The following is a 25,048-nucleotide window of genomic DNA, read 5'->3' on the forward strand; positions in this document are numbered from 1 at the left end:
TTGCTCGTAAGATTACCCTTAAGCCAAAAGCCTAGACTAGTACCACGAAAAGTTCGAAAAGACGTTCGAGACAACGTCCACAAGTGGTGCGTTCGGTAGTTTGAGTTAGTTTCAAATTCTCTCTCGTGTTTCAGGACGTGAAAATTAGAATTATATTCCACTGTTCCTACAGCTCTCGTTCTCTCGTTTAGAATATCAACGGCAAACGTAGACTACTTATTACATAATTGCCTCCGCTCACGTGATATTTTGCGATTATATAGGAGATTTAAACGTTATACCTTTTACTCTCTATTCATATTCGATAACGAGTACGTTAATCGCCACTATTATTAATTTATTATCCATACTGTTTTAACATGTCTTATACATCAAAATCGTGACTAAGTTGATCTATGATCTTCAGGCTACATCAAAAGATTTTTATCTTTTCTTTTTTTTTTTTTTTCTTTTTTTCGAAGGCTTACAAGTACCCTGATGCTCTCATACTCGACATGTTATTAACAGCTTATAAGCTATATAATATACCGGTTTTAAGTCAATTTTGTTAATATCGTTAATTACATTATGTAATAAGGCTTCATTCAATTTATAATAACACAATTTTATATTATTTTGTATTAAGAATATTAGATAAAAGATATAATGCAATTTTTTTTTTTTATTATAAATATAAATCTAATAGAATTATTATTCTTATATAGTTATAATTGTATCATTTATATATAAAAAAATAAGTATAATACAATTTGTTCTATTATGATTACAATAGACAAAATCAGCTGATTTTTGTTATATTTTCTATAAATTTTCTAATCTCACTTATATGATAATATGTGTGTGTGTGTGTGTGTGTGTGTGTGTGTATATATATATATATATATATATATATATATATATATACACAGGGATTGTTCATTCCTTCTCATAAACTTTATTATTTAATTAATTTCAGAAAAAGATATATATGTATAATTACTGTAGTATAACTTATGTATTATAATAGATATAATAATATTCGCTCGTAATGCTTCAAAGAGTTTAAAAAATCGATCGGCTCGTACTGTCTGTAATGGTTGAGTTTCAACGAACTTTTAAAGCTATCAAGGGTCGTAATTTTAGAATCTAAAAGGACCACCATCGTGTTCATACGTACAACTGATGTACCAGAACCCGTAGAGACACCAACATTTTCTAAACCAGACCATCGAGTTTCAATTTTACGGTCCGTGTAGGAAACTCATCAGCTTGGTTGAATCTCGAAAAATTTCGAATTAATTAGCGGCATCCCGCGAAGCTCAATGGTCAAAATGAATATCTTTCTTCTTTCTTTCATTTTTTTTTATTTTTTATTTTTTACTTTATTTTATTTTTATTTATTTATTTATTTTTTTTTTTAATATTCAACCTTGAAAGAAGTTACAAATTATAAGAGTTCATTGTCAACGAAGCGCATAAATAAAATTCGTTCCTTTGTTTCTTTGAGAACGCAATAATTTATTTTTTCCTCGTGGTTTGCATTGTTAGTTTGAATATGACGAAAATTCATGCTTTATGAATTATAACAAAATTTTCAAATATTTTAATTAGTCATATTATGTGATAATGCATTTAATGCAATCTCTCTCTCTCTCTCTCTCTCTCTCTCTCTCTCTCTCTCTCTCTCTCTTTTTTATTCAATTTTTGTTTTTCTTAGAAAAAAAAAAACATTTATTATAAAATCGATAAAAATTATTATCTCGATGTTTATTCTTCAAATTTTGATAACGATTTTCGATCGACAGTTATATTATAAATTTGAAATAAAATCATGAGAAATTTTTTTTTTTTTTTACATAAACGTTATAAGCTTCATCGAAGGAATTTCTTCGTCAACATGCATTATAATATTCTTTGTAGTTGAGTTATATAGTTCGATTAATCGATAAAATTATTACAGAAAAATCATAATAAAGAGGTAAAGCCGTAATTCGTCGTAATATCGTCGATTCTTCGTTTAGCAAAGCTTCTTACATCGAGTAGTTCATTACTACGTCCTTTGTGAATGTCCCAAGTGCTTCGGAGAGACGTTAAATTTGCGAGGCTGTTCGTGTTTATTTGAGCACGAATACGAAGCGGATCCCCAACGCTGTTAACTCCTATCGTCGCTCGTCATCGTGGTACGCAATTTACGAGACGCGTCTTCCTGACGTTAGAACGTCGTCTTCGACGTCGAAATCCTTTTAAAACATTAGAAACACCGTCTTATACATAAAACTTTCTTCTTATTAAGATCATTGAATTTATCATTACACCATCCATTCTTTTCTATAAATTATTTAATGAATATATCGATAAATCAATAATTATTTTCTAATAAAGGGAATAAATCGTTTTAAGCAAAATTTGACAATTTTTTCTAAAACGTTTTTTTCTGTTGAATTAATTTATTAAACATTTCGCAATAACTTATTGATAGATCGATAAAACATTGTAAAATAAATTAAAGTCAAATGCAAACTAATAAATGTAATGTGTACCAAATTTAGCATTAAATTTTTCTACTCATTTTTTACGAACTTGAATGAAGTAATATAAAAAATTGATTAAACCGTGTATATAAAAATAAAGTGCAAAAAGATTTTATTTCGATAATATAAACGAAAGTGGAAAACGATTCAAACATAAAAGAAGAGTAAAAAAAAATAAGAAGTACAAATTTGGTGTAAACATTGAAAAGAAAAAGAAATTATATGTACAAGGAAGAGTTTTTATTCTCTTTCATGTTATTATTAATAATCCATGTGATAGACGTAGTAAACTCGCTTGAATTATACTAATGAAAGTAGCTTTTGCAAATGACACGAGTTCAATCGATATCGCGATGTCCATCGTAAATCTTGTTCAATTTAAAAGGGAAACTCACGTGTGAATTAATTACTATGTATCAGGTCTCGGCGAGAATATTCGAAACTCGCCGATAACGTTATTTTTATCTTGCACTTATCGAGATTAATACATAGTTTAGAATTCTCGATATATATGATACCTGCATATGGGTTACTCTCACGATTTCCTTTACAAAACTTAATTACAAAGGGCTCTCCTCACGCTCCACTTCAACTTACTTCCTTCGCGTTCGCAAACGCGCTTTACGCGTCACGGATGACAAACAGAATAATCGCAAACGCGGACGAACGGCGTAGAGTGGTTGACTAGAATGCACGACTGAGAAACTGCCGTGTTGTACCAGCATTACGATAAAATTTCAACGGACTTGCACGGACGTTGAACCCTTCTTAGCGATTTATGCGACGTGTAATTGTGTCTAGAAAATATTTGCAAAAGAAAAAAGAACAAAAAAAAAATTAAGATATAACAATGTACACAAGAAGTAAGACAAGTGTACTTACGTATTTACAAGAAAAAAAAAAAAGAAACTAGGTCAAACTCAGAATTTTGTAACCAGTAAGTTTGTTAGAAATTAATTAAATAATCTCAATTCTGTGTACGCGTGCGAACGACAAATTCGTGAAGAATTTTATTGAACAAAAATGTCTGATCGATAAAGTACAACAAATGTTGATTGGAAAGTTAATTTATTAAATCGAAACTTTCGGTAAATATATATAAAAAAAAAAAAAAAACTTACTCGACTACAATTTTTTGTTCAAACGATTATACAATCGTTAATTTTAAATATAATTAATTAATCCATCTGTAATTTAGTTTCGAAAAATTTGCCGGGCGCTATAATTTATAAGAGTTAATAAATGCGAGTAGAACAACTGGTTCTGTTCGTTGTTATTACTTTGAAAAACTTCGTCGTTTCAAGGTGATTACATGAATTAGCAAGTTTTTTATAACGAAGAGAATTTAAGGAAGTTACTTTTCGTAAAGCTTTCTCTCGAATAATTAAACTGGCCCTTTTCGCCAGAAGCAAACACGACACGACGAGAAATTCCTACGCTACCTCTTCTTAAGTATCTGACGTAACGGATAATTAGCGAAAAGATCGGGCGATCATTAAATTTTGCGAGATACCAAAGTAAAGAGAGAAGAGACGAGTGTTGAGATATTAATCGAATGCATTAAGGATCGCAAATTGGTTGAAGTCAAAGACACTCCGTCTTTCTCTCTTTTTCTTTCTCGCTTATATATATATATATATATATATATATATATATATATATATATAATTTCTTTTTTCCCATTTACTTAAACGAAATTTACGATGCGCCAAAAACGAAGATACCGAATTTCTCGATTCCTCTCGTGCAATCAGAATTCAGGTCGACGAAGCCATCGCGTAACAACCGGATTCGTCCTGTGTGTACCGACGATTATTCTGAAGCATCCGTTGAGTTTTCATCGAGCGAGGAAAAAAGAACTGGGTAGAGATAGACAGAAACAAGAGAGAGAAAGAGACAGAGAGAGACAAGATGAGAAAGAGCTTTCGCGTTCGATAATCAGAAACACGATGCTGTACCTTGCTCGAGAGTTGACTCGTACATCAAGCTAACGCTCTGGTTTTTCATTCGACGCTTCGTAATTCACTCCCTTCTCATTTTCCATCTCCCCAAGCCTCAGTATCATCCTTATCCCTCGCGACCAGTTTCATTTTCCGTCCTTCCTACTATCCTCTTTTCCTTTTTATTCCTTCTCTCTTACACGCACACACTTTTTTTTCAAAAAAGATTTCATCTTTTTATTTTAATTTGTATTTCTTATTCTATTTAATATTCTCTCTATTGATTTTTCTTTATCATTTATTTTGTATTTTGAGAAGAGAAAGAGAAAGAAAGATTGATGGAAAACGAAGAATTTTATTTTAATTTTGTATTATATTTTTATTTATTTTTAATATTTTATTTTATCTTTCATTTTATTCCTTATTATTGTACGTTTATTAAGATTATTTTTTCATTGACTATCCATGGAATAAAATCACCGAAAGATTTATAGAATTTTCTTCCTCTCTTTCTCTCTGTTCTTTTTTAATATTTAAAAAATTTTTTTTCCTTCCTTCCTTCTTCGTTTCTTCCCTCTGTGGCATTTCTTTTGCATCGTTCTTTACTATTATTGTCATGGATGTTTCCAAGACGATACACTGAGGAATCGAGTACTATCGCGACTTACAAATGTTTCGTTATCGGTACTTCTTATGCGAATCGTGTTCAGGGACGACCCACTGATCCTCTCGATCCGTAGACGATCCTTGCCAGAAGCTCTTCGAATATCTCGAAATGCAGTTACTTCGATATTTCCTAAAGATCTAGTTCTATTCCATTGTAATTTTTATCGATTTTTTTCCTTTCCATTCTTGTTTTTATTATCTTTCGATTTATAGTTAATATTGATTTTCTGTAAAAATAATTTTATTTATCTTTAAATTTTGTTTCTCTTTTATTTTACGGAAATTTAATTTCAAAAAAAATTTTTCTGTAAGAATAATTAGAAAATCGTAATTTTAAGAAATAATAATAAACAATTTTTATCGTCGAATGGAGTTCAAATAGAATTCTTATAATAACGATAAAATTCGTATCGCTTATTGTATTTAAAAAAAAAAATTATCAGTTATAAAACGTCGATAAGAAAAATGTAAGAAATGAATAAGACGGAAGTGACGAGGTAGATTGAAAATTTCTCTATCTATATTTTCTAGTCAATTGACAATCCAAAAGAAAAAGGAAGAAGTGTTTCATAATGACGTATAAAATGGAAAGGTAACAATAAGTGGAAAATCAAGCGAGACGAAACGATTTGCAGGACGCGTATCTAATCAAGTCGATTCTACGGGGCATCGCGTGATTTTTGCGAGACGACCCACGCGTAGAAAAGGGTGGAACGGATAGACGACGATGAAGGATCGAGAAAAAGCTAGGTAGAAAGAAAAGAGAAAGAGAGAGAGAAAGAGAAAGAGAGGGAGAAAGAGAGAACAGCAGGTTGTCGATTCGACCAGGTCGATCAGTGTATACTCGACAGCGAATGTGTGCACACGCGTGATCGTGAGTAGAGAGATAGAGAGAGAGAGAGAAAGGGAGAGAGAAAATTGAGAAATGGTGCAAGAAAAGAAGGACGAAAATAGAAGTAGCCTCGGATAATTCATCGAGGGCGAATCGTGCGAGACGCTTCAATGCGTTTCATGTTGATTTGATTTCTTAAAAATTCTCTTTTTCAGAAAAAAGAAAAGAAAAATAGAAAAAACATACAAATTTAATTCTTTACTTCTTCTTTTTTCCTTGAAATTCTTAGTACATCATTTTCCCAAGAAATTCTTTCCGAAGAATTTCGTTCGAAATCGAACAGCAAGAAATTTGAATAATATCGAATAATATTTATTGTATCGATTTACGATTCAATCGTCGATTACGATATTATCATTTTATTTTCGAATGTCATTTCGAGCATCGAGTTTTGTTTTACTCGTTGAAATTGATTGGTGGTAATACTGTTGATGATATCGGTCAATCGTTCACGAATGTTCTTAATTACTAATTGTTGAATCTACGAAGAAAGTTGAATCTACGAAGATGCTCGAGCTCGTGGAAAGAAAAACGAATGGAATTTCGTGGCACGGCCGTCGCACTGAGAATCTTACAGACTTTACGAACAATTCGAAGGGGATATTTTTAATGAAGAAAGAGAAGGATGTGTCGCGTGAGAAACGATGGAAAAGAGATAGCAGAGGTCTCTTGTGTTCTCTTGGCCAGCTAGGATACAATGATTCTTCATATAGTCCAGACACGCTTGGCACGTGGAAATTTCACAGAATTACTCGTAGAAGGTAAATCGATTAATCCTAAAATGCATGTGGCTCGGGAATAACAATCTATTTACGATAAATTTAATCTAGTTCAACACATTGACATTAATTGAAAATTTTGTACATTCTACCCTAAATGTATCCAATAGAATTTGTATCATTGCAAGCATATAATGGTAAATTATTGTAAAAGTATTTGATTAAGTAAGAGTATATTTTTTAATAAGACAAATTTTTTAATGATAAATAAAAAATGTTAAATTTTAAATACAAAAGATTTAAAAAATTACAAACAAAAATTAACAAGTATTATATTCGTCATCTTTTAAACTAATAAAATTGAATGTATCGTTTAATAATATTTGAAATAATAATTTACATTTATATATCATAAATACATAATTCATTATGCTATTTGTAGCGAATGAGAGCAATGTAACATATGCGCAACAATTTAGTTTTTCATTAAATTGCGTAAACGACATTATGATAATGTACTGTTTTTCCATTATTTCTGTTGTAATGTTTACTGAATATCAATGATATATTTTTTTCTTAAAAATTTCTAAAAAAAAAAAAAAGAAAGAAAAGAAAAAATGCATTTAATAATTAACATTATTTATTTTCCTATTAACAAAAATTATAAAAAAGATATATCTAATAAAACGTAAGTAAGCACCGATCATAACTAGCGTGACCGCATAATTACGCAAGGATCCTTCGACTGTTTTCATATTCACCTACTTTCAATTGTTGAAATATATTTCCGCACGCCTACGAAACACTACGATATAACGCGTGTACGTACATATTTATATATTATACGTATATACATATATACATACATATATACAACGACCACGTTCAAGAAATACACTAGCTTATAACGCTGATAACACTGAAGACCGCAAATAAGTCATAAATATTCGCATAAATTAAGAGATCTTCTCGAAATCCCTTGGAATCCAGTATATTTTCTAAACCACGCGGTATAATATCCTTCTATAATAATAGATAAATAGATAAATAAACAAAATGTTCAATTGCGTTTATAAAAATATTGAACGACTAATACAAATAGTTGAAATAAAATAATGAACTATATCAACTAGACACAACTATTTAATATAGATCGAAATGAAAATAGATCAGATTAAAGATTAATCTAATATATATCCAGTATAATAATTAGATGATCTAACAAAAATATAATGATAATAACAATAATAGTTTAAATTATGAAATTACGAGGTTACTAGAATAAAAATAAAATAAAAATGATTTAATTATTAAAAATAAAAGAAAGAGAGAATATCTTGTGTGACAAGAATCGATTGAGAAAAGAAAGAAAAAAGATTGGAAATTAGAGTCAGATTCGAGTCGTGATTCCTGTTAGTGATTATTATCGTTTTAAGGGTCGATATTAACGAGCTGTCGGTAACACGTACGATCATTATTCTTCGGACGATGCAAAAGCGCAATAGAGAAAGTCATAGTGAAAGGAAAGCTGCGTGGGCGACAGTCGCAGGTGCGTAGTAGTTCTGGTCGGGCCGGCAGGTCAGGGCCGGAGACCAAGACTCCCCCTCTATACACATGTATGTGTGTATACGTATATATATATGTGTGCATGTGTATATATATATATATATATATATATATGTATAAAACTTTTATCAATACTTATATCAACCCTCAACCCTCGGTGTCCATTCCATAGAAGAGAATTTTTCTATTCGACTCCACGAATCCGATCGAGATTCCACAACGTGTATCGAACGAACACATTCTTTAAATGTACATACATCGAATTCCACGATGGCTTTCAAATCGGCGTGATTTTTCAAAATTTCCATTCGTTCCATGCACCTCTTCGTGCTTCCCGTTCAAATTTTAGATGTCAGAGAGATCGAATAAAAAAAAGATCAGGTATATGTATACAATGATAAAAGCGAGGTAACAAAATTGAAGAACATGAGATATATTAAAAAGACAAGTTAAAGATGAATTAAAAAAATATTCCGTGCGTTCGGTGATGAATGAAAAATTGTATATATTAATAAATAAAAAATACGAGATATAAAAAAAGGAGAAGAGAGATGCATATACATGAAATGAAGAAAAAAAATGGATCGTAGAGACATTTAACGTATACGATGACAAATAAAAACATTAATATCATAAAACGAAAAAAAGACAAAAAAAAAGAGAGAGAGAAAGAGAGAAAATTATTTCAACAATAATAATTCTAAACAAAGACAGGAAATGAAATAAATCCTTTCATCGCCTTGAGATTCAGGTGTTACATGATCCCCGGGGGACAAAATGCGCATAACTCGAAGAACAGGCAGGACCTTCGTGGAAGGAATTGCGTTCTTATGACATCGTGAAGGAATGATTAGTATCAAATGCGAGTAGTTATTAGTTCGAGCAAAGAGACACCGTCACTCTATTACGAGTCTTGCGGCATGTTCTTTCTATGAAGCTGGTACCGCTCGTAATCGATATCGCGTGTCACTTTGGTAATATTATCGGCACCTTGTGCTGTAATATCACGAAATGGAGCACATATGTATATGTGTGCGTATCTATGCTCGTGCATGTGTATATATTTACATACATATGTACTTCTAAGTATATACGCATATCTGATTATATATATATATATATGTGTGTGTGTGTGTGTGTGTAAATATGACTATAATATCACTAGCAAACTTATAATTACGATGTAAACTGCGATAACACGTATTTATATCACCCCGAAATCATCGATTTGATTATCTTTTGTATATCGATTAATCACACTTTGTCGAACGTGTCCAATTCGCTCGCTTTCCAATATCGATCTTGTATCTCGCAAAATCGAGATTATTCTTAATCAGGATACTACGAATATTTGCGAATTTCGTACGAGAATGTCTCATTGATTAGAATCGATCAATCACATATGGAAAGGTGAAAGAAAAGAAAGTTTTTTTTTTTTTTTTTATCTGAATGAGAAAAAAGAAATTAGTCAGGGAGGAAAAATAGGAACATCCAATAACGAAACTGATATTACATACAATACCTATTCAAATTGATTAAACTAAGAATTCTGATTAGAAGGGATATCGTATTTATTCAGTTGAGTCATATATAAGTAATGTTAGAAGAGTGAGGAATTTATTAGAATAATTTATAAAGTTTATGCACAATAATAATTTATTACAATATAAGTCTGGAGTTTATTAAGATAAAATAGCAGTTATTTATGAATCAATTCAATATAATGTATTTAATAAAACGCTTGTTTGATTCGATTTGGGACTGAATATTTGTCCGTACGAGTCAACCGAATGAAAGGTGCGTACGCGCGATGAATCGAAGCTTAAATCGAATATTAGCGTCATTCCTAATGACTCTTGCTCAATGGTCGCTCGTTTCGCATTCAACGAGATGCGGATGCGCAATAATGTACCGGGGATCGCGAATTGTGCAATAATTTGCGTTTAACCGTGGGAACCTTTGTCGGAACTCAACGGAACTCGAGACTCGTTTCGCATAATTACATTGATAATAATTTCTGATTCGATCCTTATCACGAAATATTATCTTTTGCGAGTATATAAAAGTTATACGCAAATATTAGTGTGTATCGTAAGTATCCTTATTTTTTTTTTTTTTTTTTCTTTTTATTCTTTCATCACACATATATATCGTATATCGTATTTGAATAGAATGTTAATACAATTCGTATAAAATCATATCTACTATAAAAATTAAAATTAAGTAAAAAAAAAAAAAGAAACAAGAAATGTAAATAATTTAGACAAAAAATGTATTCAAAAGATGAAAATACTTACGATACTTACGATTTAATATTATATTCACTCGGTCTAATTATCTAATTGTCGTAGAAAGAAAATTGTGAACACTAGCGTCGATAGAGCGAAACGATTTTACAAGAAATTTCATGCAATTTTAATGCCGAGATTCGCGCCGTCGTTAATTGCTTCTATTTACGGATTGTCGAGTAGCCTGTGGTGCACAGCTCGAACGGTCCGTCCCTGACACGACGACATTCCTTAGCCGGACGACGCTAGTAATATGCATTTGCATTAATAGCGGCAATACAAACAGGCGCGATGTAGTCGCACGAAACGATTTCGCGGCTCACGCGTGGCGGAAGTGTTTTCGATCATTCGTCCGATTTTTTCAATACTCCATTGATCATTCAAAATGATTCACTGGATTTTTTATATTCTTCATTTTCAATAATATCTTCTGAAATATGAAGTACCTTGTAAATAATATACAATTATTACACATAATTACTTATAATAATAACATATAATTAACAATAATGCATGTGTTCGTATGTGCGTCATGTGTTTATTTATGTACAATATGTATGATATATATGTTTTGTCTATGAGTAAAAATAAAAAAGTACTTATATATATATTTTTTTTTTAATTCAAAAATAAATTTAAAGCCTGTTTAAAGGCACGTAAACTGTAATTTTGTGTTATTTTAAATATAATTAAATATAATACCTTATAAAACTAACTTACTTAGTACGCTATGTTTTATAGCCTGTATTTATTATTAGCATATGTATACATATACATATATATTTTTATAGATAATAATATATATATATATATATATATATATATATATATATACATACACATATATCATTACTAATTTGTTTAATATAAAATTGCATCTACATACGCTCAATTATTTCTTCATCTATCGTCATGAAAACGTCGTGCCAGATGGCAATGATGCTGCCTTTAGCTCGATCATCATCTAAATTTCAAATATACGAGAAAGAAAGATAATTTACGACGGAGACGTGCGCCGTTGAAAAAAGTTAAATTCCACATTGATATACACGTTCCTTCAAAACAAATCGTTCTTTCTTGAATACGATGCATATTTTAAAATGATCGAGTTAAATGAAACGTCCTATATAACGTCGGACGTAAGCATATAAAACGTGTCAGAGGGTTGCGCGTTCGGTGAAACGATGAATACGATCGTGCTTGAATGGGGAGCAGGGTCGTAGGGAACAGAAAGAGAAAGAAAACGAGAGAACGAGAAAGAGAGAGAGAAAAGGTTAGAGGCAAACACGCATTCCTTTGAAATGGTACTCGTCGTTCGCACCTCGGCAAAGCGAATCGTGAAAAATCTAACGGCACAGCCCGGAAAACTTTCCATTCGCGAACGATGAAAGTATATGAAGAAAGGGGTTGGCAAAATTAACCAAAGTGGTTCACCCCTTTCTTTTTACTCTTTCTTTTTATCCCTCTCTTTTTCTCTTTTTCTCTTTCTTTTTTCATCTCGTGACTCGCGTGTCAGCATCGTACAGCGTGAAATTCCATGTCTTCTTTTTCTTTCGAACGCATAACACGCTGTCTCAGTCCGAACGGTACAAGCGTGACAAGAGGAAGGAAGGTTCAACGTTCTTCACGAGTATTCGCGGATTCCCTGAATTTGCAACTCTCTCTCTCTCTCTCTCTCTCTCTCTCTCTCTCTCTCTCTCTCTCTCTCTCTCTCTCTCTCTCTCTCTCTTTCTCTCTCTTTCTCTCTCTTCATCTTTTTACTAAGCTGCTTGAAGAGTCTAGAAAATTTGTTTATCTCTTTCTCTCTCTTTTTTCTCTCTCTCTCTCTCTCTCTCTTTTTCTCTCTGTTTATCTTTTCCTCTGTTGCACTAGTTTGTCTTTCACTTAGTCGACCAACCAGAGAGGTTTTAATTTTAAACGATATCACATAAACGACCAGACGAGCCAGACATGTCTCCTTTCTCTGTTTCTTTTTTCTTTTGCTCTTGAACAATCTATTTGCGTTAGCGACCCTAAACGTTTTCTTTGAGGAAGAAAAAATTGGAGGGAAGCTTTAGAAAAATATATCTGATATTTTGATTAATCAGTAACACAGAATTTAATTTAACCCGGGGAAAATCCATATCTATGACTCGTTTTGCGATGAAAGTATCCAATATCGATCGACGTTCCTTATCTCAAATCGTTTTTATTGGATCATCATATTCGATTCGTCACAGACGTGTCTCCCACTTTTTTACTTTTCTAATCTTTCCAAGGAAATTTCTCGAATCTTTCAGAAAGATCGATATATCCTTGAATTTATACTATCGTTGTTATAAAAGTGATAAGAATTGCGAGATAGGATATATCATTGTTTGGGTTGTGTCTGAATCGTGTCTAGATTAGTTGCTTTTCGATTCACTTTCGATTATTTTGAGGTTAACTTTTAGTGTCATCTAACTTTCGAGTCTCTAACTGTCTCCATTTCATCGAATAAAAAATGCGTGGGCAGAGATTTCGTTTGATTTTCAATTGTATTTGTTACAAGGAATATGTTTACGTACAATCATTTGATTTTTTCGTTGAAAATCGATTGTATCATTCCAGGTGAGTCAACGAAGACTTAAAGATTTCTTTTGATACGATCATAACACACATTCGAATGATTTTGGATTTGATAATTTGGAATTGAAAATTATTTGTCTCTCATTGTCGGTAAAAAATAAAACTGTTTTTCTAACTATTCTACGATAATTACTTTTATATTAGATATATGTTTACGTTAAAAATATTTTATTTAACAGTTAAGAATAATTTCTTATCATCTGCCATCTTTGATCAGGTTTAATCTGTCTGATGAAATAAAGTTTCAACTAAATATGCAATTGAAATATTTCTGTAGTAATATAGTTTTAACAATTTTTTTACTCAAACGGATTTCGTTAGATATTCATTACGTATTGATTGAAACCAATTAAACTTTCGTTTTTATAATATACAGAATGTGTTTAAACGAAAATTATCTTCATATCATTCTCTTCATTCGGATTACTTCACTTTCACTAATACTCTATGCTGAAAGTGTTGAAGACGCTTATACCGAGACTCGACTTCAATTAAGATTCTATTTATTCTTGTTTATTTTTTTGCAGCCATGAGGGGATGAGCACTGGGACAGGAGATGGAGGTGGAAGCGGAGGTGGTGGTGTACAGGGTGGTGGAGGTGGAAGAAATACACCACCTCATGGATCGCCCACCCCCATGGACAAGGCGACCTTGAAGGTCCATTTACCCAACGGTAATTGGATTTTATCTTTCTTAATAGCTTCGTGATATCCATCGAAAGGTTAACAGGGTAAAACCTGATTAAACGTTTAATAGATCGAAACTGGTGATAAAATATTTGTTTTGTTTATCCTTTGATCATGTATTTTAACTTGATAGGTGGCTTTAATGTTGTCAAATTCGGTGATGCTATCGACGTCAAAGGGATCATCTCGTTGGTAACAAGTCGACTCGCCGTTGGTACCAGACATTATCGAAATCTCTATGCGATGAGATTGCATCATCCAGGATCTGGTGAGAGTTACTGGTTGCATCAAGATACCACAATGTATCAGGTATTCAATGAAATAAAAATATATTTCAATGATAAATACATATTAGATGTGCAAATGAGTTCGATATCTATTTACCACGATTTTGATGTTTTATTTACAAAACCAGGAAACGTGTTAATTTATTCACAAACCTAGGAAAAACGTGTCAATTTTTTATATAGTCCCTGTTATTTTCACACCTCTCTCTCATTTTTCGGGCAGCTGACGAATACCGTTCTGATAAAAAAAAATAATGGTTTCGATTCAATAAAATCAATGATACCTTTTTCGATCTCCTCGAGAGATTTTAAGTGGGGATCGATTAAATAATAGTGCAGCTACCTGAACTAATGATAATTCAGGAGAATAAAGTCTAGGAAATATACCGCATGAAAAAGAATTTTCCAGACCAGAAAAGAAATGACTTTTCCAGGGTTACTGTCACCATATGTGGCCATACGTTGCCGATGAAAGGTCATTTGCGTTCAATTGCGTCACTCAAATTAATCATTTTATTGCTGGTAACTGTCAGAAGTAATCGTTTCGACAACTCATAATGGAAAACACCTTTAAAATACCAACGAATTCCTCGTCCTCCATTTTTGTTCGATAGCATTTCCACTAAGTAAAATCAAAATTGCCACTTCGAAACTTTTGAAACGACTGTTTCCACGTTTTATGGGTCACAGTATTTTCATGTAAAGTGGAACAAATCGTTTCAACAATTTCAGTAAAATTTTTTTTATTGATACGCCAAAAGAGTACATTACCTAATGTGCTCCTTTTTGGAGATCATTATTTCGAACGAAACTACTATTTTTTTTTTTTTTTTTTTTTTATTATATTCAGAATTTTTTAATTAAAGTAGAATTATATGGCGAGTTTAAAAGGGCAATATTGATACTTAAAAATCCCAAAGTGGAAAGAAAAAAATTTCATTCAAAACAGATTTACAATCGATCGAATGTAAAGGCGTTGAACTTGTTTTGTACATCTAATACATGTCTTCGAATTGATATCTAACGATATCGATAATCATTGGATTTAGGTTCAAGAAAAGTATGAAAAGAAACATCCTCATTGCGAGTGGAGGTACGAACTCAGAGTACGATATCTACCCCAAAATCTGAACGATCTCTACGAGAAAGACAAAGTTACATTTTACTATTATTATGATCAGGTAAACTTTCAACGAATGAAATATAATAGAAAAAAGTTGTCTGTTATGAGATTTTTTTTCTTTTTTGAAATGATTAAAAAAAATAGTAAAGTAGATTTATAAATATAGAACTTGAAGTGAGTAACATTTCTTTTTTATATGTAAATAAACGTGTTCTCGAATTTAGAATACTTCCCTATAATTGACAACTGTTCTATTATATATAAATTTGAAATAATGTATGAAATTATTTACAAAAAAAAAAAAATCATTCTATAGGTACGAAACGACTACCTGTATGCAAATCATGCTGCACTGGATCAAGACGTAGCCGTTCAATTATGTTGCTTAGAGATACGTTATTTCTTCAAAGACATGCCACAAATGGCTCTCGACAAGAAAAGCAACTTGGAATATTTAGAACGAGAGGTAGGGTCAACGTTACATTTTTTTCAATGAATAGAAAACACATGCTTATATATATATATTTGTTATATACCATATATACATATATATATGCATATATATATACACATACACATATATCATATATATATAATTTAACAAGTAAACATTTTATTAAGGTTGGCTTACACAAGTTTCTTCCACGGTCCGTGTTAAACGGAATGAAGCCAAAGGCACTTCGAAAGCTGATACAGCAACATTTCAAGAAAGTAGCTGCTCTTTCGGAGTTAGAATGCATGTTCAAGTTTTTTGATTTGCTTCGGGCACATTATAGGTTCGACCAGGAAAGATTCATTTGTGCATTGGGGGTAAGAAAGTTTGATATCAAGTTGATTAACTTGAAGAAAAAGAAAAAAGGAAAAAGAAACGAATTCTTTCTAGGCGACATAAAATAAACGTAACACGAATTATAAAATAAATTTATCTTTTCATCTCCAGTCAAGCTGGTCCATTCCTGTTGAACTAGTCATCGGTCCCGATCTCGGCATATCTTATATGGCTCATCGAGGTGGAACGGTGGTAAGATGACTAACAAAGTCAAATTAAAATCAATGAGATCCCATCGTGGCTGTTCTTAAACCGATCATCTTTTTTTCTTTGTCGATTATCCTAGCCGACTAGAATGGCGGAGTTCTCACAAATACAATCAATTCAAACGCTGGTTTCTGACTGCAAAGAACATGCCAAAGCATGTATCAAATTAAGAGTCGCTGGAGCAGCTGAGACGCTGAGCATAACTTGCTCGAGTTTGGACCAAGCGGAGAGTCTTGCTGATTTGATAGACGGTTATTGTAGACTAGTGACTGGCAGTAATACTTCGTTATGGAATAGAAAAGGTAAACATTTATATTATCAAATATTATACACTTGAAAAAATATTTGGCATGCGCTGTATAAACAGAGTAAATAATAATCATCGACGATATCGTCGTATTGTAAAATCTTTTCATATTTCTTTTCATCGTCGTTAAACAGTAATAGCTTGCTGGTATGATTCTTTTCTAAACAAAACGAACAGAGATATTTAGTTTTGTAAATTTTTTTAGTCGTTAGTAACGATCAACTTGTTCATTTCTTGCATAATCCTGAAAGATCGTTGATAATATTTTGTATAAAATTGAAACATTGAGTTACATTAAACGAATAAATTGTTGTCAAGAATCGAGTAATTTGCACGCATCCCCATTATTTACTTTAACAAATTATACTAAGCTGTAACCCTGTTCACACTTCCAAGCTGCATCGTGGAAAAATTATCCCTGTCCATGCAAAGGTTTGTAGTCTTGAAAGATCCTTTTACGGTAATTTAAAGCTGTTGTATACAAGCTTGTAGCCAGAGTCATTGCATCGAAGTAAGATTAATTTTTGTCCCTAATAATTATTAACAATCACCCGTTTGCATGCCCTGGCTACAAACGTGACTACATCGACAAACAAACAAAATATCATATTTATCAAATATTTCCTAGATCTCATTGGTTCTTTCTATTTTCGTTAGATGCACATCCTCCAAAATATAGACAAGATGGTTTCAATAGTCCTGAAAAAAATGTGAGCAAAACAGGAACGATTCTGTCTGAAGATTATGCAGAGATCGTAGACGAGGAAGGAGATTATTCGACTCCAGCTAGTACGTAAAATTATGTTTTAATTATTTTCACTTGATAATATTTCATGATTAATTTATTAACTTTTCAAATAATTACACCATATGTTTCAATTTCTTCATAATTTTAGCACGTGATTATGAAATAGTCCGTAATCAAGTAGAACTGGGTGAGATTATTGGAGAAGGTCAATTTGGTAATGTTCACAAGGGATCGTATAAAGGTAGAGACGGACAAACTATAGCTGTTGCTGTGAAAACGTGTAAAGTTGACGCGGACCTTGCTACTGCTGAAAAATTCCTCGAAGAAGCATGTACGTGTATAATTTAGTCTTGTATACTCTCATAAGACTAATTTAAATGTTTGGAATATTTTGTAATTTAAACGTATTTCAGACATCATGCAACAGTTTGAACACCCTCATATAATTAGACTCATTGGAGTATGTTCCGAAGCGCCGATCTGGTTGGTCATGGAATTGGCAAGACTTGGAGAGATGCGTGCATATCTTCAATCTAACAAACATCGATTAGATCTTGCGACTCTTTTACTCTACACATTCCAACTTAGTACCGCTTTATCGTACCTCGAGAGTAAAAAATTTGTGCACAGGTATTAAAAAAAAAACTTGTTTTCCTTGGAACAATACGATAAATTTTATCTCTATGTGTAAAATGCAATTTAATTGCGACTTCTTTAACAGAGATATCGCAGCTAGAAATGTATTAGTTTCTTCGCATAATTGCGTCAAGTTAGCAGACTTCGGACTGAGTCGATGGGTGGAGGATCAAAGTTATTACACCGCAAGCAAATGTAAATTACCGATCAAGTGGATGGCTCCGGAGAGTATAAACTTTCGAAGATTTACTACTTCGTCCGACGTTTGGATGTTCGGTTAGATATCACAGAAAAAAAAAAAATTGTTAAAAAATTCTATATCTTCAGCTCGTAGAAATGACGATATTTAATAATTTCAGGTGTTTGTATGTGGGAGATACTGATGTTAGGTGTGAAACCATTCCAAGGTGTAAAAAATAACGAAGTCATTCGTAAGTTAGAAAATGGTGAAAGACTAGCGCTTCCTAATCACTGCCCACCACGTTTGTATTCCTTGATGTCTCAATGTTGGAGTTACGAACCTAGCAAAAGACCAACGTTCAAAGAGATTAGAGAAACGTTACAGTAAGTCGTTAACTGTCGTTTCGAAGGATAATTTGATAAAGTAACTCTGACTCTCAACGATTTATGTTACAGTGAAATTTTGTTAGAAGAGAAGCACCAACAACAGGAGACAATGAGACGAGAAAATAGAAGAGTTCAAGCCATGTCTTGGGGTAGGGGAGATATTTAATTTCGTATGAATTATTCACAATATTTAGCAATGAAAAAACATTCGTTCAAGTTTGAAATAATATATCTTACAGGTGCAGACGAAGTTCCACCGCCGAAACCTTCCAGACAGCCACAAAATACAGCAGCAGACCCAGCACAATTAACAGCAGCTGCGCCTGTCTCTACGTATATCGTAGCACAGAGCCCGGAAGTTCTTGCTCAACTTCTTAAGGATAATCAAACTAGGGGGGTATGTCCCTCTGTCTACACTACTCCTGCCTCTCCATTTAACACACTCGCTGTACAATTTCAAGACGAAGATCAAGTCTTGACTACTGCCGTTGTCTCAGATTTACCCTTTTTCGATCCGGCGATCTCCGAGCCTACTGCTTCTCACGACACACAATCAGGAGATTCAACTTTGTCCGACACTAATTTAGATTCTCTAGATTCCTCAGACACCGTGTCTCCCCTCATGTCGAGTCTCAATATCTCAGACACAGCTCAGACACAATCACCAGCTGCCGGTAGAAAACAACAAAAGGTTAAAGAGATGCAAAACTTATACGCAGTAAGCTCCAAAGTTGTCGGTAATATCACGGGAGATTTATATTCGCCCGTGCAGAAATTTTCAACATCCAATCCGATACCCATTACGACTACTGCTTGTGGTGAAATTTACGGTCCCGTTGCTAATTTTACACAAAGTTCGGCTATCGTAGGTAATCTCAGTCAAAGTCCTAGCGTAGGTGGTAACTTTGGTGAAAATCCAGGCAATTTTGGCCCTAGCAGCTTAAATAATCAAACTCAATTTGTGAGTGGCACGCATGTTCAATCACCTAATATTGGTCAACACTCCACTAATATCACCAGCCAAGCATATGCTAGTGGTCAACAACCCACAATTGCTAGTAGTTCGTCTACTTCAAATGCTATTACCGCTGCAGGATCTCCTCGTATTAATACAGTTAACGTTCCAATATCTACTGCCAATGCGGAATGTTTGTATGGCCCTGTTTTAAAATTTCGAGCACAAAGTGCTCAGAGTCAAAGTGGTGGGGACATGACATGCGTTAGTTCAGCTACATCATTTGTTCCAAGTGGAAGAAGTCAATTGGTTTATAGTCCAACGCCAATTCAAAACTTGCAATCTCAACCACTTTATCCTCAAAACTATCAACATCAACAAATATATTCTAACGTTAATCAAGTGGGACAACAACACATATACATTCCACGAACGCAACAAACACAAAATATCCAACGACAAACTCCTTTACAACCACAGTCTCTCTCTTACACATCATCGCAACATACGATGCAACAAAGTCAAACAAGTAGTGCCAATCCAATATATACAGCCCATGCCACGTCTGTTACGGTTGTTCAAGCACAAAAAGTGCAAATGCCAAATTATATACCGCAAGTGCAAAGTGGAATGGCGAACAGCCAATCGCCTGCATCATTGAACGTTACCGGAAACCAGCATCAATCGTTTGGAGTAACACAAGCTCATGGTATTCAAGCTCGTATTGCTGCACCAGGTGTTATGATTCAACAAAGTAGCCAACAGCACGCTCAACCACATGTTCCTAATTTCATCTTAGGTCAACATTCTGGTTATATCGCTCCTACGGAACAAACGCAAGTTCAGTACAGTGCTACAGGTTTCTCGACACAGCAACAAGTGATAAATGCGGTTGGTGTTAAACAACAAGTAGTTCAAGTGGCACCAACGGTTGTTAAACCATGTGCACCTCAAGTAGCAACTGGCATAGCGAAAATCACTACGTTCGTAACATCGAAACAAGATGAACCATTGACAAGTTCTACCGACGGTACTCTATCTGGATCACTTATATCTTCTGCTGTCAGCGACAGCACCATGTCATCTAGCAGCTCGATGACAGAGGAGGCACAGCAAGATCAGGTTTGACTATGCCTCCTAGGAATGAAAAATTGCATCTTCTATCTGCAAGCATATCATTTGATATTACACAATTCCGTGTATCTATAGCACCGTACATCTATTTTGAGGCAGATGTATATATGTGTATATACGCTTTGCAATATGCAAACGTGCACTTCCTCACACACACGACCATAAACGTCTACGCGTATCCGTGAACAACATACGTGAATACATGCTCTCTTAAAACATATACATCTTCTTCAGTTACACACGCAACAAGAATTTACATCAACCGAATACTTTGATTTGCTATATTTGATAGGCTTCTTATATGCATGTCGAATTAATCCAACGTTGGACTCTTATTATTTTATCATTTTTTACTTATATTGCGTTTTATTATATATACATATGTATGTATATGTATATATATATATATATGCATGCAGCAAGTTTAACTGCATTACTTACATTTTAAAGTCCTGCACTTCGAAAATTATGCATCTCTTTAATTTTTACTGTGTACATATGAACATTTCATTCAGATATACATGCGCATTTAAATATTTTGTTTTTCCTCATTAAGGTACTAATATTTCTTGTAAATTATTTGTTTATTTGAACGAATTTCTTACGAATGTTTACGAATGTTAATGATGCTTTCATGAATATTTCAGAGAGGTGCACAGTCCCAAATATTTGACAGTGGTGCCGATAGTTTCACTGGTATAGATGACGAACAAAAGTTATTAGAACAACGACTTTTGGAACAGCAACGGCAATCAGAAGAAGATAGTCGTTGGCTTGCGAGAGAGGAGGTAATAAAAATTATTTAATGACTTATATTTAATTTATACGGATATATTTACTATTTTTTCTTGTTTATAGAAACGTTTGTCGATCGCAACAAGTGGAGATGAAAGTGCTAGTCCACCAATTCCTCGTTCAGCCACGCAATCACCAAATCATGAGCCTCATACCGCAAACACAGGTTCTCTTGGTTCAGACAAAGGACCCGAGAAAGAGAAGGAAAAAGTAATAGTCGTAAAGGTAATGATATTAACATTGATACAATAAAATTTATACTATAGATTAATTCTAATATATTATACTCAATCAAATTGAATTTTTAGAAAATGGAACCAACACCGACAGCAGATTTGGACAGAACTAATGATAAAGTATATGATTGTACTACCAGCGTAGTTCGGGCAGTTATGTCTCTGTCGCAAGGTAAATTTCTTTAACCGCTATAAAAATGTGTAATCATGAAGTGTTTTGGTATACTAATATGCAAACAAATGATTACAAATGTATGAATAAAAATCTATATAATTACAGGCGTGCAACAGAGTAAAGCCGATCAGTATTTAGAATTGGTAAGAAGAGTAGGCATCGAATTGAGAGCTTTACTGTCCTCCGTTGATGCTCTTGTAGAAATCTTACCTATATCTGCACACAGAGAAGTAGAGATGGCACATAAGGTTTTAAGTAAGGATATGGCTGAGCTTGTAACGGCTATGAAATTGGCACAAAATTACAGTGCTACCACGTTAGATGCAGAATATCGAAAGTAAGTTTTTATATATCAATTAGCTTTTTAAGATAATAAAAGTATATGAGATATAACGATGATCTTGATTAATATCATTATTTTATTCGTCAGGGGAATGCTTTCTGCGGCTCATATTTTAGCAATGGATGCAAAGAACCTCTTAGACGTAATCGACTCTATTCGTATTCGATATCCATACGTGGATAATCAAATTTGTCAAAGACAAAATGATAAGAATACGTCGCGAGACTCAACGCCGGAACATTGCATTCGATCGAGCCAATCTGGTGAACATTTTTTGAGAAGAAGCCAGTCGAGTGAAAGGCAAACAACAACGTTCAGACAAAGCCAAAGCGGAGATCTTCTACATCGGATGGGTCAATCGGTTGATCGTTCTTTGCAGGTGATTTTAACGTACATTTATTTGTCTAACATAATTCTATAAATATAAACGTGTATTATTGATCATGATACTTTGCAATTAATAGGGAAGTCAAACTGATGTTAGCGGTGGAACCAGTTTAGAGAGGAGGCATCACATTGTAACGAATAGTCTTGAACGTAATTCAACAAGTAGAAGACAAATGGCAACCAATAGCTTAGAAAGAAAAAGGCCGTCATTATCTTGTAATATGGGTCCTATGAATAATTCCGTTAATCTCCCACCGATTGTACCAGTAACATGCAATTTGGTTCAGACAGTGGGACCTGTTATTCATCCGAGTCAGTCAGTCGCGATGGGTGTTAGTCAACAGTCAGTATTCACTGCTAATAAATCTTCGAATGAAACACCTACCAGTGACAGCTAACAAGATGCCTTTCATTGAGGTGATTATATTAAAAGAATTATTAACATTGGCATTCTATTAAAATTAGTGATGCTCATGTACACTGATTTCAGGGATACTTTGGAATACTACTTAGATCGTATGTAAATAGACGATAATGTATGAGTTACCTGTGTATGTCCCACGAATATATCGACAACAGGACATCTAGTATTCGTGCTTTTTAGCTCTTTTTAATATTTATATATACAGACACTTTGTCCAGGCGTACTTATAGATAGGACAGTATTCACCAGATATAGAAGTAGTAAACTAGATAATTTAAGTCACAACTATAAAGAATCAACTCCAAAGTTTTAGAATTAAAGTTACTATTTGTTATGGCAAATACGTGTATGTATGGGGTGATGCAAAAGACGCGTGTGCTCAATTAAGACTGCAATTATGCGACAACGCATAGAGACACCCATGTAGCAAATATATCTGATATGCTTTTTACAGTTTCTTCTAAAGCTTGACGAAAACCAAACATAAGTGTTCAAATAATGTTGCAACATTGTTATTTGCATGGCTCATAGTTCAGGAAATTGTTTCTCTTATTGCATCACCTCATAAGTAGTTGAATATTGCATATATCGTGCAAAGGTTTGGTTTCTTGTAAGACACAATGTTGCCACGTTGTTTTTAATACAAGTTCATAATTTGATAGTCTATTTCCTACATATAGAAGTACTATGGGGAATAATTATAATGTAAAAAATGGGACTGAACGTTATTTTTATTAGCAAATTATTTAACGATTCATACCAGTTTGCAACGTTTGTACAAGATGTTTTATAAAAAGCGAATCTCATTCTCCGACAGTAAGTCAGTTCCTACAAAATATTTTTAGGCAATTTCACAGAGATGCTGCTAATAGCTTTTTAGTGCGGTTGGCAGTAACATTTACATTAGTGTGTTCGATGCTTTTTTTAAAGCATCACCAAATATTCTACAAATAAATAGCACTTCTTTTCCACATATAACATATCCTTTATTAAGTTCCTGGGAAATTTGAAATCTTATTTAGGCAACATTCTTAAATGAATGTATTAATAACATCGATATCACCATACATACTCATACATCGTATTATCATATTCGCACACGATAAGAAACTTTTAACTCTGTGCTACAATTTTTATTAATTCGAAAAATCGTATTCATGGCTTTTAAGCCTTGATGTGCCAAGGTGTGCTTATGTACTCAAGACAGAATCTTGAGTTTGTAGTGGAAAGTTTTGCCATGACATGTATTGCCATGACATATCTCCCAGGAACCAGTAGTAATATAATGACTAATAGTATAATCATTGACACTACTACTGTTTTGAGAGCATAAGACACTTTTTTAAATTATGTTAAATGTACATAAAATACTATACAAAATTCACTTCTTTTTATTCAGTAAATAATATTGGTGATATAACCAATATAACTTCTTAAATATGCATGTTTTGTCTTGTAGCAATATATGTATATTTTTATCTTTATATAGAAAAAAGAAATTTACTTTCGTTTATTAGAATCTTAACTTTAAATCACTAAATTTGAAAGTATATAGCTATCAAAATTTTATTCGAATATGAGACCAATTTCCACCTCACGATTCTATATAAGATGCTTGTAAAATCATAGCAGTTATGAGTGCCCATATTGTATAAAATATCTTCATTATTATATTATTATAGAAATATTAATAAATGCTGTTCTATGTATGAATTTCATTTTTTTTTTTTTGACTGTCTTTTACGCAGAGAAATAATTTACTTTTTAATATTTTTTTTATTTCTTTTGTTTATCTAAATATAAAAAAATCTTTTTAAACTTTTATCCGTACTTTGCACATTGACTTCACACATGAGCTACGGTATACACAAATTAGTTAATATGTGATCATCTCTCTAATATATAAAAACAATATTTAAAAAATATTATGATTATTAATACTACAAAAATTGAATGTCGTAAAATAAACATTAGAGGAATAACAATCGTGCTTTTTTAATCAAGAAAACTTGCTAAATGCT

The 25,048-nt window shown here is 33.0% G+C and overlaps 1 protein-coding gene across 10 annotated transcripts in view; it reads left to right on the forward strand.

Annotated features, from left to right (window-relative positions):
- Nucleotides 1–24,740, forward strand: part of LOC122630135 (focal adhesion kinase 1) — an 82,803-nt gene extending 58,063 nt beyond the window's left edge. For 6 of the 10 annotated variants that reach the window (XM_043814366.1, XM_043814377.1, XM_043814333.1 and 3 more), the window contains 22 exons: nucleotides 13,716–13,861; nucleotides 14,008–14,183; nucleotides 15,211–15,342; nucleotides 15,601–15,750; nucleotides 15,906–16,094; nucleotides 16,225–16,305; nucleotides 16,400–16,622; nucleotides 17,024–17,059; nucleotides 17,285–17,416; nucleotides 17,524–17,706; nucleotides 17,789–18,005; nucleotides 18,097–18,287; nucleotides 18,371–18,575; nucleotides 18,648–18,727; nucleotides 18,818–20,655; nucleotides 21,315–21,455; nucleotides 21,526–21,687; nucleotides 21,771–21,870; nucleotides 21,979–22,210; nucleotides 22,304–22,595; nucleotides 22,681–23,020; nucleotides 23,094–24,740. In XM_043814366.1, coding sequence (XP_043670301.1) covers nucleotides 13,726–13,861; nucleotides 14,008–14,183; nucleotides 15,211–15,342; nucleotides 15,601–15,750; nucleotides 15,906–16,094; nucleotides 16,225–16,305; nucleotides 16,400–16,622; nucleotides 17,024–17,059; nucleotides 17,285–17,416; nucleotides 17,524–17,706; nucleotides 17,789–18,005; nucleotides 18,097–18,287; nucleotides 18,371–18,575; nucleotides 18,648–18,727; nucleotides 18,818–20,655; nucleotides 21,315–21,455; nucleotides 21,526–21,687; nucleotides 21,771–21,870; nucleotides 21,979–22,210; nucleotides 22,304–22,595; nucleotides 22,681–23,001 — 5,217 coding nt within the window. In that variant the 5' untranslated portion in view covers nucleotides 13,716–13,725 and the 3' untranslated portion in view covers nucleotides 23,002–23,020; nucleotides 23,094–24,740. Of the gene's footprint in view, nucleotides 1–6,312; nucleotides 6,770–12,461; nucleotides 13,171–13,715; nucleotides 13,862–14,007; nucleotides 14,184–15,210; nucleotides 15,343–15,600; nucleotides 15,751–15,905; nucleotides 16,095–16,224; nucleotides 16,306–16,399; nucleotides 16,623–17,023; nucleotides 17,060–17,284; nucleotides 17,417–17,523; nucleotides 17,707–17,788; nucleotides 18,006–18,096; nucleotides 18,288–18,370; nucleotides 18,576–18,647; nucleotides 18,728–18,817; nucleotides 20,656–21,314; nucleotides 21,456–21,525; nucleotides 21,688–21,770; nucleotides 21,871–21,978; nucleotides 22,211–22,303; nucleotides 22,596–22,680; nucleotides 23,021–23,093 lie in introns of those variants that run through there. The other 4 variants (XR_006327421.1, XM_043814313.1, XM_043814326.1 and 1 more) reach the window with 4 other exon arrangements.
- Nucleotides 24,741–25,048: the final 308 nt, after the last annotated feature.

The sequence above is a fragment of the Vespula pensylvanica genome, chromosome 1 (assembly GCF_014466175.1).
Source record: "Vespula pensylvanica isolate Volc-1 chromosome 1, ASM1446617v1, whole genome shotgun sequence".
In the NCBI taxonomy this organism is placed as follows: Eukaryota; Metazoa; Arthropoda; class Insecta; order Hymenoptera; family Vespidae; genus Vespula; species Vespula pensylvanica.